This window comes from Mus caroli, chromosome 2 (genome assembly GCF_900094665.2).
Source record: "Mus caroli chromosome 2, CAROLI_EIJ_v1.1, whole genome shotgun sequence".
NCBI classification, from domain to species: Eukaryota; Metazoa; Chordata; class Mammalia; order Rodentia; family Muridae; genus Mus; species Mus caroli.
In genome coordinates this window covers 78,131,207-78,145,986 of record NC_034571.1, presented here as the reverse complement: position 1 = coordinate 78,145,986, position 14,780 = coordinate 78,131,207, and the positions used below count along the sequence as shown (strand labels likewise).

Genomic DNA, 14,780 nt, shown 5'->3' with positions numbered 1-14,780 from the left:
CCACACAGAAGAAATCCAAGCACAGACAAACTTCTGATCAAATTAAATATTAAATTTTTCTGAATACATGCTGAAGAAAGAGACTAGGTATAATATATATATATATATAGGCATATAGGCAGACATAGATTGAAATTAATAAAAAAGAGAATTAAGTAAAATTAAAAAGAATAAGACACGTAAGGATGAAAATAACAATAAAGCAGTATTGGACCGTGTATAATACTATTTTAGATGGCTTAGAAACAAAAGATGAAAAGATCGACTTAACTGGAATTCGCTCATACATTTACAGGTAAATGTATATTATTTAAAGCAACCCGATGAAGTAAAAATTGTAAGGTTCAATGCTATAAAAATTGAAGAGCATTGGGTTATAAATGAAGATTCTTATCTTTCTAGCAAATTTTTATTTACCCTAAGAACTTCTATTTTCTTGGTGAATTTCATTGTACAAAGCAATGGGTTGCACAATGATGTTTCTCAAGTGTATCCATCGAGTACTATGAATACACCCCATGCTAACCTCTCCTCACCCTCCCTTCCCGCTATTTGCCTTTTTTTCCCCCCTTAAACATTCATGTTGCTTTCTGTATGTGTGCTATGGTCAACAGATGAGGGAAACCATGCTGATTCTGATTTTACTCAAATTTGATAATCTCATCCACTTCCTGAAAAAAATAGCAATTTTTATTGCAGAATAAAGTCCTACTATAAATACATATTTCACTTATCCATCCATCCATCAATGAACTCCTAGACCGATCCCCTAGCTTGGCTATTGTGAACAGTATTGAATAGTGCCACAATAAACATGGATGATCAACTGTATTCAGTGTGTTTAGCTTTCCAGGACTGCTAGAGCTGGAGCATTTGATAGTTCTATTTTTCCATTATCGTGGGCCCTCCAGACCGATTTCCATGGGAGCTACCTTGTTTTGCATTGAGAGAACACCCACTAGGAGTTCCTATTCCACACAGACCACCCAGCACTTGTTTGCTTCATAAACAATTGCCCCTCGGACTAGGTTAAAATCAAATCTCAATGTAGTTTTGATTTACATTTCCTGGCGGCTAAAATTGAACATTTTTTCATGTATTTAGTGGCCATTTATGTTCCATCTTTTCAGAAATGCCTGAGTCTTTTAATTGCTTGCTGAAATGACTGGATGGTTTAGCTTTGTGGAGTTTAGTTTTCTGAGTTCTTTACAGCATCTAGATATTAGTGGTGTGCACGCTGCAAAGCAGACTGAGACATTCACCTGTTCCATAGTTAGCCTCTTTTTTCTGCTGTTTCCTTTGATGTGCAGATGCCTTTCAATTTCACATAATCTCACCGACTGATTCCCGATATTATTTCAAGGCTCTGAAATGCTAAGAATGTATCTCCTTCAGAAGAATGTGTCTTAACACCAGGCTCCCTTTGCCTTTTGTTTGTTGGTTCCCTTCCTTTAGATAACTAGTACCCTTACATTTTTGAACTTGTAGGGAGCTGTGTCACCACCCTGAAGTCACTGTTTGATGCAGTGTCGCTGGTTCCCATAATTAAGAAACATGAGCTCACAGGAGAGGATAGAATCCACACTGGAAGCTGGCACCATACGTTCAAGTTTATTGTACAGTCACAAGTTACACATTGGAAACAAAGCAGAACATGGTACCTGCTTTTACTAACTCAAAACAAGTTAGCAAATGACAGATTTCAGGAGAGACTCATTTTATGTCTCACCCAATGTGGGTGATCACGAGAGAAGCCAAAAACAAAAACTATCTTCCAGGTTACTTAGCGAGCAAAAGAATTTAATACACACAGCTTCCAAGTTACCTTAATATACTGAAAGTGTTTTAAAACTGGTAAGGAATAGTTCATCTTCCACCTAAAATAAAATGCAGATTGGATGGTTTAGAGGTAAAAACAAACAAAAAAACAAAGAAAAAGCAAAAAACAAAAAATTTTCACCTATATATCTACAACTACAGCAGAGTTGTTCTTTTCTGCTAACAAAAAAATACTAATAAATTTCAGATTAAGATTACTAAATAGTGACTTATATTTAAGTTTCGTTACATTGTTATATTGCACTTGAGAACAATGACAACAGAATTCAAAGATTCAGTACCTCACAGGAAGTCCATGACATATCAGAAATTATAATGAATGCCAGTGTATACTGCAGATGGCATAGCCACAGGTTCATGGTTCAAATAAAAGGACCAAGTCCAAAGAAACCTTTTACAAATTACTAGACATCAAGCAATTGTATTTGTCTTTTTAGATCCCATAATACATTTCGGTCATCTCCCCTTACTCATCAAATTAAATGTACAAGCCAGCTATGAGTAAGAACAAGGTGACACTGAGATAGGCAATGGCCACACACAGAGACTCTAGAACAACTTCCTTTCCTTCTCCTTGAGGCTCTCCCCAGAATTCTCTCACATGGGGACAGATGCTACCTTAGTCCTGTTGCCCTACAAGAACCAGTTGCTCTACCAATTTTACTTTGCCACCAAATTCCCTCCTCAGGGTTAGACTCACTACAGAAACTCTCACTGTTCTCATAAGGCGGCAGCAAACTCTTGTCTGCTCTTAGTGACTTTCCTCATTATATAAATAATGTATTCATGAGGATTTACTATTAATAAGTAATATTGTAAGACAGGTAGCTTTAAGAAAATATTTTGACTGTTTCACCTTCCATAGTCATTCAGAACACAATCAGAATTATGATGATAATTAAACGTTAAAGGGGGGAAGTAACCCTCACACAGATGTTTTAAAGTATCAACTCTAAAATAAATATCTCTATAAGAAGCCAGTATCCACATTAATATTCCTCACATGTGTCAAGTGTCCTCTGGATCAATCAATTTCTTTAATTAACCTATATTATGAAAATTTTATGCTTGGAAATAAATGTTAATTATTGGTAAATTACAAATATGAATCTAAAATAATCTCTTGCTATTTTGTTGACTACATGCCTATGCTGTTATGAGATAAAGAGAATCTCAACATTTTTTCAGAGCGTTAACTCTCAAATTACAGCTCCTAAGTTACAGAGATACAAATTTATATTTTTTAAAAGAAAATCCAACTATTGTTGAAAACTACACATCATGTTAATTTCCAATTACAAATATCTTTCAATCTCTAACAGAAAGTTATTCCTTGGCATAGAAGCCATAATAGGAATAACTGTAAAAATCAATATTGACCCTATTGCCAAAGAATGAATTTCATTGATTTTCAGGAATGACAACTATTATGTTGAAAGACAAAGAAGATAAAAGTTTGTATAGGCCAACTTAGTGACTGTGTGGTAGTCCTAAGTAGCTTAGAGACACTTGTCCCTAAGACAAAAAATGTTTCTTAAAAGAATTTAAATTTATTGGTTTAAAAAAAATAATTATTGCATATATGATTATGATCTTTCAAGCCAAAACTCATTAACTTAAAATTTTATTAAAGCTAAATATAGGGTCCTGTCTATATTCTAATTTGTACAACTCACATAAAATGTGCTTCATGTTATGAAAATATATTCTCCGAATTAGCTCATCCATATGCACATGGAATTAGCCTAAGATACGGTGAGACAAACTTCAATTACTTTTAAAATGTAGAAAAATATTCAATTATTTAAGAGAAATATTTTTCATTGCTTAATGAGGACAGCATTTTAAAAAGCTATTAAAATTCTCAACTTCCAATGCATAACATGATGTAATTGCACAAAAATAGAGCTATAATTGATAGTTATCCCGGGGCCTTGAGGAACTGTGAATAAATCACCACCACTTAAGACTGTACCGTGCTTCCTCTGCTGCCTCTATTAAAGTCCCAGAAAGGTAATTTAATTTAAAAATGTAAGACAGAAGGTTTAAGGAACAAGAACTGCTTACAAAAACACCTTCATAGCATTCTTTCTGACAGTGGAGGCAGGTTTTATAGATCGCCTTGCTTAACCTGAGGTTCTACCATGCTATTGCTAGAAACCATCCCATGAGCCACCTTTGGAATGTTGGTCCCAGGCATCTCTCGTGGGGTAAGGGTGCGAGATCCAGGTTCCTATAGGTTATGAAGACAGTCTTGAGCCATTCTCAGTTTTGGAAGTGGAAGGAAAATATGAGGACAGGAGGAAAATAAATTACTAACAATTAAACACTCCGGTCCAATTAAAGAACATCTTTTTGATGAGCAGTTAGAGTAGAGACCTATGGAGAGTCTCTCAGGCTTTTCCACATTGCAGGCAGCCAAACAAAGGGAATAGATGTACTTCAGAAACCACTTCCAACTCTGAGGGCTTCAGTCAGCAGCAGCTGAGACCACACTATTACTTAACGGGTATTTTTAATTATAAAATTTTCTGCAGGAAACGACTTAAAGGATTTAATGTAGAGTTTAAATTACAAAAGTTAAAATACAACAAGACACAATGCAGACTACACATAAATAAAAACCTAATTTTCATATAAAAATACTGTACCATTGTTAATACAGGAAACTACTGGTTTTCCTCCCAGTGTGCAGGATTAAACCCAGGGAGTTGCACATGCTTCGAAGTGAGCTATAGTCCCAGGAAAGAATTTTGATGGTATCGTGGTATTTAAAAGTTCTACTGTGTAAATGATATTAAAATCTAAGTGCATGCAATTGCAAAGTCTTCAGTAGCTTATGAACTCAACTGTAGTGTAATGTGTACCTGTTCTAAGTACCTGTGCAAACTGACTGATGCTAAGGTCTAAATTTGAACTGCTTTACAATCCTAATTGCCCTAACGTAACGTCAAAGAGAGAAACCCCACACAGTCAATCAGAAACAGTAACTGAAGAGGTACTATGCTATATAACGTGCTAACTCAGGTGCTGTCTGTCTTATGTACACTGAACAAAGATAATCATTTGGAATCCCATCCTTAAATCCCTAAGAACACACGTTAGTGTAGGTGAAGTAAATGTAACCTGAACTTATTTATAAAGAGAAGTCGACAAATATCCATTTCAATTTTGTGGATAAATTGAGACTGCTGGGTGCTCTCAGCAATACAGTCCTGGGATTTCACTCTTCACGAGAGATGTTTAAATCTACCACCAAGGTGGTAAATTTGGAGCGGACAGAAGTGGCACCACTTAAGAAGCACGGTTAGGTTTCAGAGTTTCCTTCGCCATTCTCATGAGGCTGAAGCTGTTCTCTTTCTTGCTCTTCTTGAGGTGGTCGGACACGTTTGAAAAAGCCCATCTGCCAGTTAAAGAAAAAGCATAGTTCTCACTAAGTAACAGATCGCTGAAAATATGACTGACTCTATTATCACCTCGAAAATTCAAATGGCGTTTTTGTTTAGTATCCCATCCTGAAATAAGGCAGCAGCACTGTGGGTCCTTTTCTCCTTTTCTTTACTCCCTTCATCCTGTCCCTTCTTCTCTTCTCTTATTCTATCCCCCTACCCCCTTCAACGCCCATTACTTACCCTGTACATTACAAATACCAACACAGCCAGTAGGAGCAGCCCTGCGAGAACTGCCAAGATGATCACCCACACAGGCACTGGCATGGGCGCCGGCTGAATGCCCCAGGTGATGTTAGTGGTGACCTGTTGCAGAAAACACACTGAGTCTTAAATAGCTCACTGGCCTAGTCAGTGAGTACTCGACTTTCTTTGAATAATAAATTTAGTGGTAGTCACACCATGTTCTTTTTCTCATACAATCATTTAGTGAGTGCACGTTAGGCATCCATAGCACATATGTGTGCGCACGCGCACACACACACAAAAGAGCACACACAAGACTCTGACAATAGGTTGACATCAGATTTAAATTGAAATGACTAGTAAATTACCCAATACAGATCATGACAGCTGATCCTATTTTCAATACTTAGATATCTTCAAAATATGTTTACTTAGCAGTAGTTAGTTAGTAGTTTCCAACCTTATAATTGTGGGGAGAAAGTAACCCCAAAATATCCCCTGACAAATTTGGTATACAGTTAAAAAACCCTGTTACACAGCACCAAGTGCTGAAGAAAAAGGGCCACCTCTACTAATTCTAGGACAATGAAGTACAGGAATACCAAGGGACAAGAGCCTGGGTCAGTGAGATGACTCGTCAGCTAAAGGCCCTGGTCACCACACCTGATATCCAAGGTCCAATCCTCACGTCCCAGAATCAGTTCTGAAAAGCTGTTCTCTGACCTCCACACTGTGATACGTGACCCTCCTCAGCAACAACAAATGTAATTTAAAAAAAGAAAGAGAATGCTTTCGATTCTAAAATCTATAATCCTCTCCAATAACTTATATTTTCACTTGTTATAGTTAAACTTCCATTAAAATCACTAAGGTGTTTGCATTGCAGGTATCCCTGCTCTGAAGCCGGTGACTTACTAGTGTAGAGTTGAAGAGATCCTCAATTGGCAGGTTCTTGTAAGGGAATTCTATGATATTAAAGGAAGCGGATGACTTCAGGGAATAGGAATGGTTCTGGTTTTCCTTCTGCACAGAAATAACAAGTGGATGGTTTCTTAGATAGCCAGCCTTATAATTCTTTGAAAAATGTACACATCTGCTGGTACATCTGTCTGCTTACGTTCATGAACGTCTCGGTCCACAGCAGGGATTTCACGTACAGGATTGCGCTCTTGCCTCTATCCAGTCGACCAACCTGGCAGGTGATCTGCAAGCACTTAGCGATTCCACAGCCCTGCCAGAACAGACCATTTCCTTACACAGGAGATCACACTGGCATTTGTAACGTTTGAACATTAAGCATCCTTACGTGAAGGCCAAAGAGAAACTATAGATTCTCTGTCTTCTAGGCATAACGCTTAACAAAGAAGACAACAGCTAGCTCTGGGCTTTTCTTTTTAATTCTCATATATTATGCCTGACCACAGCTTCCCCTCCCGCTGCTCCCCCCCAGCCCTCCCCACCATCTTCCCTGGCCCCAAGATCCACTCCTTTCTGGTTCCCTTCAGGAAAGAGCAGGCCTCCTTTGTTTTATTTTGTTTCTTTCTTTGTATGTTTTGAGACAGGGTCTTGGAACACAGCCTTGGCTTTCCTAGAACTTACTGCACAGATTAAGTAGAGGCCTTGATCTCACATCTGCCTACCCATGCCTGCCCAGCACTGGCATTAAAGGTACATGCACCACACCTGGCAAAAGCATTGTTTCATAGTGTAATTTATTCTAGGAACATAAAGCCTAATATGGAAGAGTTCGGTTTTATGACAACAACTAAACATTCTCTAGGCAAACCCTGAATATGGTCATTTTAAGACATCGGATCACAGTAATTCTGTAGAAAAGCAAAGAAAGCAGTGAATCTTTAATTATTATTCTGTGTGAGACCTGTAGAAAGAAAATCACACGCTGATGACACCTGCCATAATTAGTGTTTTCATCAGGAACTTGAACGTCGGCAGCTAAGAGAAATAATATCCACCATCTTTCATGTGCTGGTCACATTGCACTACGCCACACGCATGCACCACAGAGCACGCTGTCCAGTTAATGGCCTCAGCAGCTGAGGATCAGGAAGAGAAGTGAGCTCCCTCCACCTGATAAAGGGCATCCTTGACAGAAGCACAACTAAATCTACACTTAACAGAAGACCACAAACAAGGCAAGGGGTCTGGACAAGCTGCTTCTAGTCTGCTGCACGGTCTAGCCAGTGTGGTCCAGTAGCAACGTAATAAACACATAAAACAAAGCCATCTCTCAGAAGATGAAAAGACCTTATGTTTTAAAAACCAAACCAAAACAACAACAAAATCCAAGCAAGCTACACTAAAACTAATAAAGACCTAATAAACAAGAACAGACCAACAACAGAGCACAGTTCCTACAAATTCAACATACAAATATGACTTGTTGGTTGCACACTAGCAACAATGGCTAAAAGAACAACAACAAGAAAAAAATCAAGAGCAAAGCTAATACCTTGAAAACTAAAAGCTTTTTTATGAAAACCCTGAAAGGAACTGAAATATTGTTGAAAGGAGTCAAAGATAACCTAACTGGGCAGCCCGTGTTCTAGGATGCAAGAGTTCTCCAATCAGGGTTAGACCCACAAACTGCTAGTGGGATGCAAGTAGCCCTAAGAAGTGTATATACTTAACCTAAAGTACATAAGGAATTGCTAAAAATGCCAAACATCAAAAATAAGCTTTGAAGCGAAGAAAATAAGCCAAATACATTGATACAAGCTTGCAATCTCAGTACTCCAGAAGCTGAGGCGGGAGGATCAGTAGAAGTTCCTACTTGAGCTACAGTGAGAATGGTCTATGTTTGAAACAAGAAAGAACAAAGAAGAAAGGAAAGGTGGGAGGAACAAAAAAAGGGAGGAAGAAAGGAAAGAAGAAGGAAGGAAGGAAGGAAGGAAGGAAGGAAGGAAGGAAGGAAGGAGGATTTCAAAATTTGCTGCAGAGCTATAGTAATAAAAATGATTTGTTATCATCAAGACTGCACATATAAATCAATAGAATAGAATTATGCAAGAAGTAGAGGGTGGATCAGTCAGTAATGTACCTGCTAGGCAAGTGTAAGGAGCTAAGTTCTGATTCTCAGCACCCACAGAACAAAAGCAAAGCCTAGAAACACCCACCAGTAATCCTACTGCTAGGGAGGAAGAAACAGGACACTCCCTGAGGCTGGCTAGCCAGCTAGTCTAGCCCATCAGTGAAGTCCAGGTTCGGTGACAGACCCTGTCTCTACAGAATGGACTAGGAGAAAACCTTCAGTCTGAAGAAGTTAACTAGATACAAGGAAGCTAGGAATTGGTCTACTGCAAGATCCAGCTGTACCACTCTTGGGCATACACCCAAAGGGCGCTACATCACACTACAGAGATCTTTCCTCATCCATGCTTGTTGCTGCTCTCTTTGTAACAGGGTATTGGCAAGGCTCTTGGTTGTTCGCCACAACCTAATGGTAAAGCCCTATTGAGAGGACAACACTTATTTAAGTCATCTAACATGGGAAAGTCGAGTTGGTGCCTAACTAGAAGTTCCAGCGCTACTGACTAACTTAACCTTCATGGGACGGGAAAAGGTACCCTGCATGCTGCTGGTGGAGAAATGTCATCATCCACATCACCCAGCTACAAACCCTGCGACCGACTACAGTGACCTGTCACCAGGACAGACTGGTGCGTGGAGGCACAAATGTTATGTGAGTAACCAACAGCTGTCTTTAAATTAGGATTCCATAAGATGGAACCCACATCTGACGCTAGAAATGTGGCTAAGGGCCTGAGATTCGATAAGCTAGGTCAGGGACAAGGGGAAAACCTAGCACTATTATTCTGTTCAAAGAATATACCGATAAAATGACTCCTAGTGACATGCTATTATATGTTCCCATAGAACAGTGCCTAATTTTCATGAATATTTACTTTTTAGTTATGTGTACCTGTCTAGGAGGGTCTGAACATGGATATAAGTGTCCTCTGAAAGCGGAAAAAGTTACTCCCTCTGGAGCTGTGGTTACAGTTGTGAGTTGCCTGTGTGGGTACTGGGAACCAGACTCGGGTCCTCTACAAGAGCAGCTGGTGCTCTTAACCACTGAGCTATCTTTCCTGTGATTTTTCTGAGTCAACTCAGAAACTCCAGTAGTGACCTGTCAGTGACCCACACATCAAAGAACCCCTACAGGTTCTGTGGTAAATAGACACTAGGGGAGATAAGGGCATAAAGTCAGCGGCCGAGGTTGGTAAAAGTCAACGGAAAGTGGTGTGGGTCACCCTGTGAAGGAACGGAGTTGGTGCACATGGGTTAGGATGAGTAGGTGCTTTACAAAATAGATGGGGCTGAAATTTACTGAAATGCAGGATGTAGGAGCTGAGAGACACAGAGGAAGGACTTGGAGAAAGGGGTTTGTATTCACTCCCTGTAGATCAGTGTGGAAAGACAAATGCTGGGAAAACTCCAGGATGTATTTCTAGATTTGTTATTTTCTGATAGACATTTAAGAGATTTTTTTTTCATCAGAGTAAAAATACAGAGTACTTATTCATTTTTTCCCACTAGAGGAACACGCTGTTCTTAGACAGATGAATGAATCATCAGTTGTCAGGACTTGCTTTTGGAGAATGATCAATGAACTCCTTTTCAGGGGTTGGATATTGAAACCAGGGTCCATCACCCTGGGACCGCATCAGTCTTTAAACTATTGCCCAGACTGGCTGTGACAGACCTGAAAAGAACTACGAAAAAACCCTGGCTCTCCTCCAGGTCAAATCAGAAAAAGCTGACGCATGGTTCGAAAGAAATTCTAATCAGCAATTAAGGAGCCTGAAGGTGAGTGTAGAAAACACAAATCTAGAAATTGAGACCGAGGAGAGCAAGGCGGCAGATGGAGAACAAGGAGAGAATAATGCCCTGATGTAGTGATGGAAAGAAAATTCAGTATTTGAATAATGAGCCTTTGACCCCAGGACTCAGTTATATAAAAACAGTGGGTGTGGGCAGAGAAGATGGCTTCACGGGGAAGGTGACTTCGAAGGTTCTCCCTGTCAAGCTGTGTTAAAAGCAAAGAAGTTACTTCTACAAGTTGTCCTCTGGCCTTTACAGACATACCAGACAGGATGTATGTGCCACAAAGAAAAATAATAGCATAATTAAATAAAAAAGGGTTTTAAAAAAATAACAATGCATTTCTATCAAACCGTACAGTCCCTGAATAACCTGACATAATTAAAGTTAAAACACTGAACTAATTATTCCCTTTGCACAGTTTTCATCACTGGGTCTCCAGGTTTCTCCTGCAAAATGCTACTGAAGTGCCAAAGAGGAAGATGAGATCAAAAGTGCCCAGCTGGAAGAGCAGTCGAGGCAGGCAGAATACAAAATGCTTTTATTAAACAGTATATAAAATGGATCAGTTGAGAACTGTCTTTAATGTAACTAGGAAGAAGATCAAGAGGACCACAGATTTTTTAAGCGATCCTGCTGAGGTGTTGGCTGTAGAGTGTCCTGTACCCGTGTATTTTTAGATGCTGATTCTCTGTGCACTGGAGATGGCGCTTACCAAAGTGTGAACATCTCCCTCTCTGAGGGTGAGATCTCGCTTGGTGATGAGATGATTCCTTTCTCCCTGTCCCGCCGCTGCCGCCACTGTGTCATTCTTTTCGGGTGTCTATAAAGACAGACATGGATTACACTGGAGAACGGTGGTTAAACGATAACAGAAAAAAAAAAAAAATCTTACACTGACATTTGGACACTAATACTTAGATATGATTAGCATGCAATCTATGAAAATGTGGTATGGACAGAAAATTTACAACTTACTACTTAATGAACAGGAAAGACAGAAAGTAAAAGATCAACGTCATTAATTGCCCTACAAATGTTGCCTTTTCCTAACCACTGCTTCTCCCGGCATCCCTGGAGGGAAACTGATATCTGTTGAAAGAGCCTGAAGTTCTTCAGCACGTCTGCGATGAGTGTCAGTCAGGAGGCTTGAGTCTGATTTGTTTGGGGTTTTGGAAACAGAGTATTACTATACAGCCCAGACTGGCCTTAAACACAAAACGTAATCCCGGATAACATCAAACTTGTTATGGGATTACAGGCATGTGCCATCAAGTCTGGCTTATTTTATTTGTTTTCTGAACTTTCCTTAGACTGTATGTGATGTAATTTGTTTTGTTTTGTTTTGTTGGTTTTTTGAGACAGGGTTTCATGTGTAGCCTTGGCTGTCCTATAACTTGTAGACCAGGCTGGCTTCAAATTCAGAGATCCACCTGCAGTTGCCTTCTGAATGCTGGGATTAAAGGCATCTGTCATCACTGCCCTGACTGATGTAATATTTTTAGGTAAATATATACTCTAGAACAAAGATCACTATCGCCAAAAGTATATAAAGTCCTATAAAACGGCACTTTCCTAGACTCTGTAAATCAAGTCACAAGTAAAATAGCATATCTTACTCTAAAAACAGAAATTTCAACAATAAAATAGCTTTAAATAGAGTATTACACATTTGACAAACTGATATTGCAATGGGCCATGGTCAGGAATATCTCCTGAGGTTTATTGACCATTCATAAACATAAGGTCCTCAAGAATTTCACAGAATTCTTACCTATTGCATAAATGGGCTAATTTTTAGTGTACTGGTTGTGAACTCAAAAACTTTTTGCAGAGTTCATACATCAAAAGAGTTGTTTTATTTTAAGTTCATTTATATGTTTAGGAAGAAATAAAAGTTATGATAATAAAGAGCTACTTAAAGCACAGTACCTTGATTCTCAAAGGGTTGATCTCTGTATCTGCCGTGCAGTTCATTGGCCCGTCAATGTCGTAATGAAGAATGTACAACAGAGTGTTGTTGTTGTATTTGTAAGGCCACTGGAGATTTAGAATTGCCTTGCTGAATGAACTTGGACCATTGTTTCTCAGCTAATAAGGAAAAGAAAACGTAAGCACCTTGGACCATAATTAGTTCTACAATTCTTCTACAATGTTAGCACTAGAAATCCTATCCAAAATGGGATCTGAACAGCAGCAGGTGCTACTGATAGACTTCAAGCATAACCACTGTACACACAGGCCAAACAGATGCTTATCTCTCAACAGGAAGATCTACAAGGATAAAAATGTATAGAAAGCTGTTAAAGAGTTACTGAATGCTGACTTAATAACCTTCGTAGAAGCAATAAAACTTTGCCTAATTACAGGCATTTCCAGTTTTTAGTCAGAACTTCAGAATTTCATGGGCACACACAAGGGCTATCTTTTACTCAAGTCGATTTTGTGTTCTTTAAACAAATATAGATATTTGTCTATAAAAATGAACTTACAAATAGTACTTCTGCTACATGTTTACATTATGCAAATTGCAAATAAAGATTAAATAGAATTGGTTTTAAAATGTTTAGCCGCTCTCCCCATTGACCCCTTCACTAGCTTTCTATTAGGTCCGATGACTGCAAACCTCGTATATGTGCTGAACAATAGGCCCAACGTCTTCTTCAGTCTCAGGGTTTTCCTTGTACTCCCAATTTGGAATTGGAAGAAAGATATGATCTGGACTTGAAACTCTAAACAATGACAAAAAAAAAAAAAAAACCTACCATGAATATCAAACAGTGCAATCAGTTCATTTTCCTAAATATTCTATACTCAGCTGAATAAAATCAGAGCTAATTTTAAAAAGGCATAAAGGAAAAGCTTACGGATGAACATATGCATAAAAGCCACCGTTGCTAAATCAGCATGCAACAGATGAACTGGTAAGCAAGTGTTGTGAAGGTTCAATCAACATTCTTTAAGATTGCTGTTACCATGCCTTTTCAAAAGACCACCAGAAAGCTACTTGGGACTCTGAAGAACATTCAGGGCCTTATCTCTACATCGTCCACTGCCTTAGTAAAGCAGCAGTAAGCTGGGGTGGCAGGGTGGCTGCCTGCAGAAAGTCCAGCAGCCACATTTCAGAAGCAAGCACAACAACAACGAGATACTCAGCTCGAAATGCACACTTACCCTCTTATCTCCACAGCAGCCAAAACGGCGAGGTCAACCTTGTAAGACACAACTGGACTTACATTGTCAAAAGAATTAGAGCTGAAAAGTAAAGAGAGAAAAAGAAAGATGTTCAGGACTAGATTGGGCACATTTATCATCAAAGCTATGAAAACGAGAACTCAGGGGACCTAAAACTAAACAATTCAAAGCAAAATAGAAACTGAAGCCCTACCGATCGACCAATTATTTTAATTACCATTAATTCAAAGATGGAAAAAAGCTGTATTTCCTAATGTTTAGTTTTGTTTTATAAAGTCAAATTGACAATAAAATCATTTGTATAACTAAATATTGATTTAAGAATTCTATAATGCAGGCATGGAGAGGTGGCTCAGGGCTGATCTTCCAGAGGAGCGGGTTCCATTCCCAGCACCCACATTGCAGTTACACGTGGTAACTCCTAACTGTCTATAGCTCCCGTTCCAGAGGACCTGACACCTTCATGCAGATATCATGCAGGCAAAATACCATTGTACATTTAAAAATTAAAACAAATAAATTTGTGAAAAATCCTATAATGCAGTACTGAAGGCTTAATCTACATTATTCCATCTTTAAAGGGGGGTATGTAATATATTTATAAAGTAAAATAGTTATTTTATCCTAATGGAGTGTTTTCATACCTCTGGATTTTCAAGTCAAACTTCACAGAAGTATCCATCTCTGACTGCTGGTGCACACTGAAACGAAGGCCAGCGAGCAGCTGAGAAGGGAAGAGGTAACAATGGCGGTCAGTATCTTCTCTAAGTTAGAAACATCAAATATGACATCCAAATAAAGAAGTGGGTTCTAAAATACACTTTCATGAGTTTATTGTAAAATTGAACAAAAATAATTACAACTGATTTTCCACTGAAGTCATAATGGAGGCTATGTAACAACGACTAATTTTAATCACGCCTCCCTACGACGATATCAACTGTCTTTCTAAAACTTATGTTTGTTGTTCCAGTGAAAGCAATGCACAATTGAGTATAAGACTTGACATCGCAATCTGACAACTGACTTGAGTTAGGAAGCCAGACGGGAAGCAGAATCTCCCGGTCACACCGCTCTCAGTCCCCTTCCCTCGGGACAACCTAAGGTCCAAGGCAGGAACCTGATCGACTTTAAAGAAAACAACTGAACTACACATATAAGATTGCAAGCTTCTTGGGGTTCACGTAATTGTACGTAAAAAAGACACCTCTGGGTGGGCTGGACTCACATTACAAAGTCTGGAGTCGGCTACTTAGAAAAGCCAGGAAC

The 14,780-nt window shown here is 38.9% G+C and overlaps 1 protein-coding gene across 2 annotated transcripts in view; it reads right to left on the bottom strand.

Moving 5' to 3' along the window:
• Positions 1–1,590: 1,590 nt before the first annotated feature.
• Positions 1,591–14,780, bottom strand: part of Itgav (integrin subunit alpha V) — an 83,105-nt gene continuing 69,915 nt past the window's right edge. For both annotated transcript variants that reach the window (XM_021184288.2, XM_021184294.2), the window contains exons 22-30: positions 14,156–14,235; positions 13,491–13,571; positions 12,943–13,048; positions 12,249–12,407; positions 11,032–11,139; positions 6,592–6,705; positions 6,390–6,497; positions 5,472–5,594; positions 1,591–5,242 (exon numbers count right to left, since the gene is read on the bottom strand). In XM_021184288.2, the coding sequence (XP_021039947.1) occupies positions 5,147–5,242; positions 5,472–5,594; positions 6,390–6,497; positions 6,592–6,705; positions 11,032–11,139; positions 12,249–12,407; positions 12,943–13,048; positions 13,491–13,571; positions 14,156–14,235 (975 nt within the window). In that variant the 3' untranslated portion in view covers positions 1,591–5,146. The remainder of the gene's footprint in view (positions 5,243–5,471; positions 5,595–6,389; positions 6,498–6,591; positions 6,706–11,031; positions 11,140–12,248; positions 12,408–12,942; positions 13,049–13,490; positions 13,572–14,155; positions 14,236–14,780) is intronic.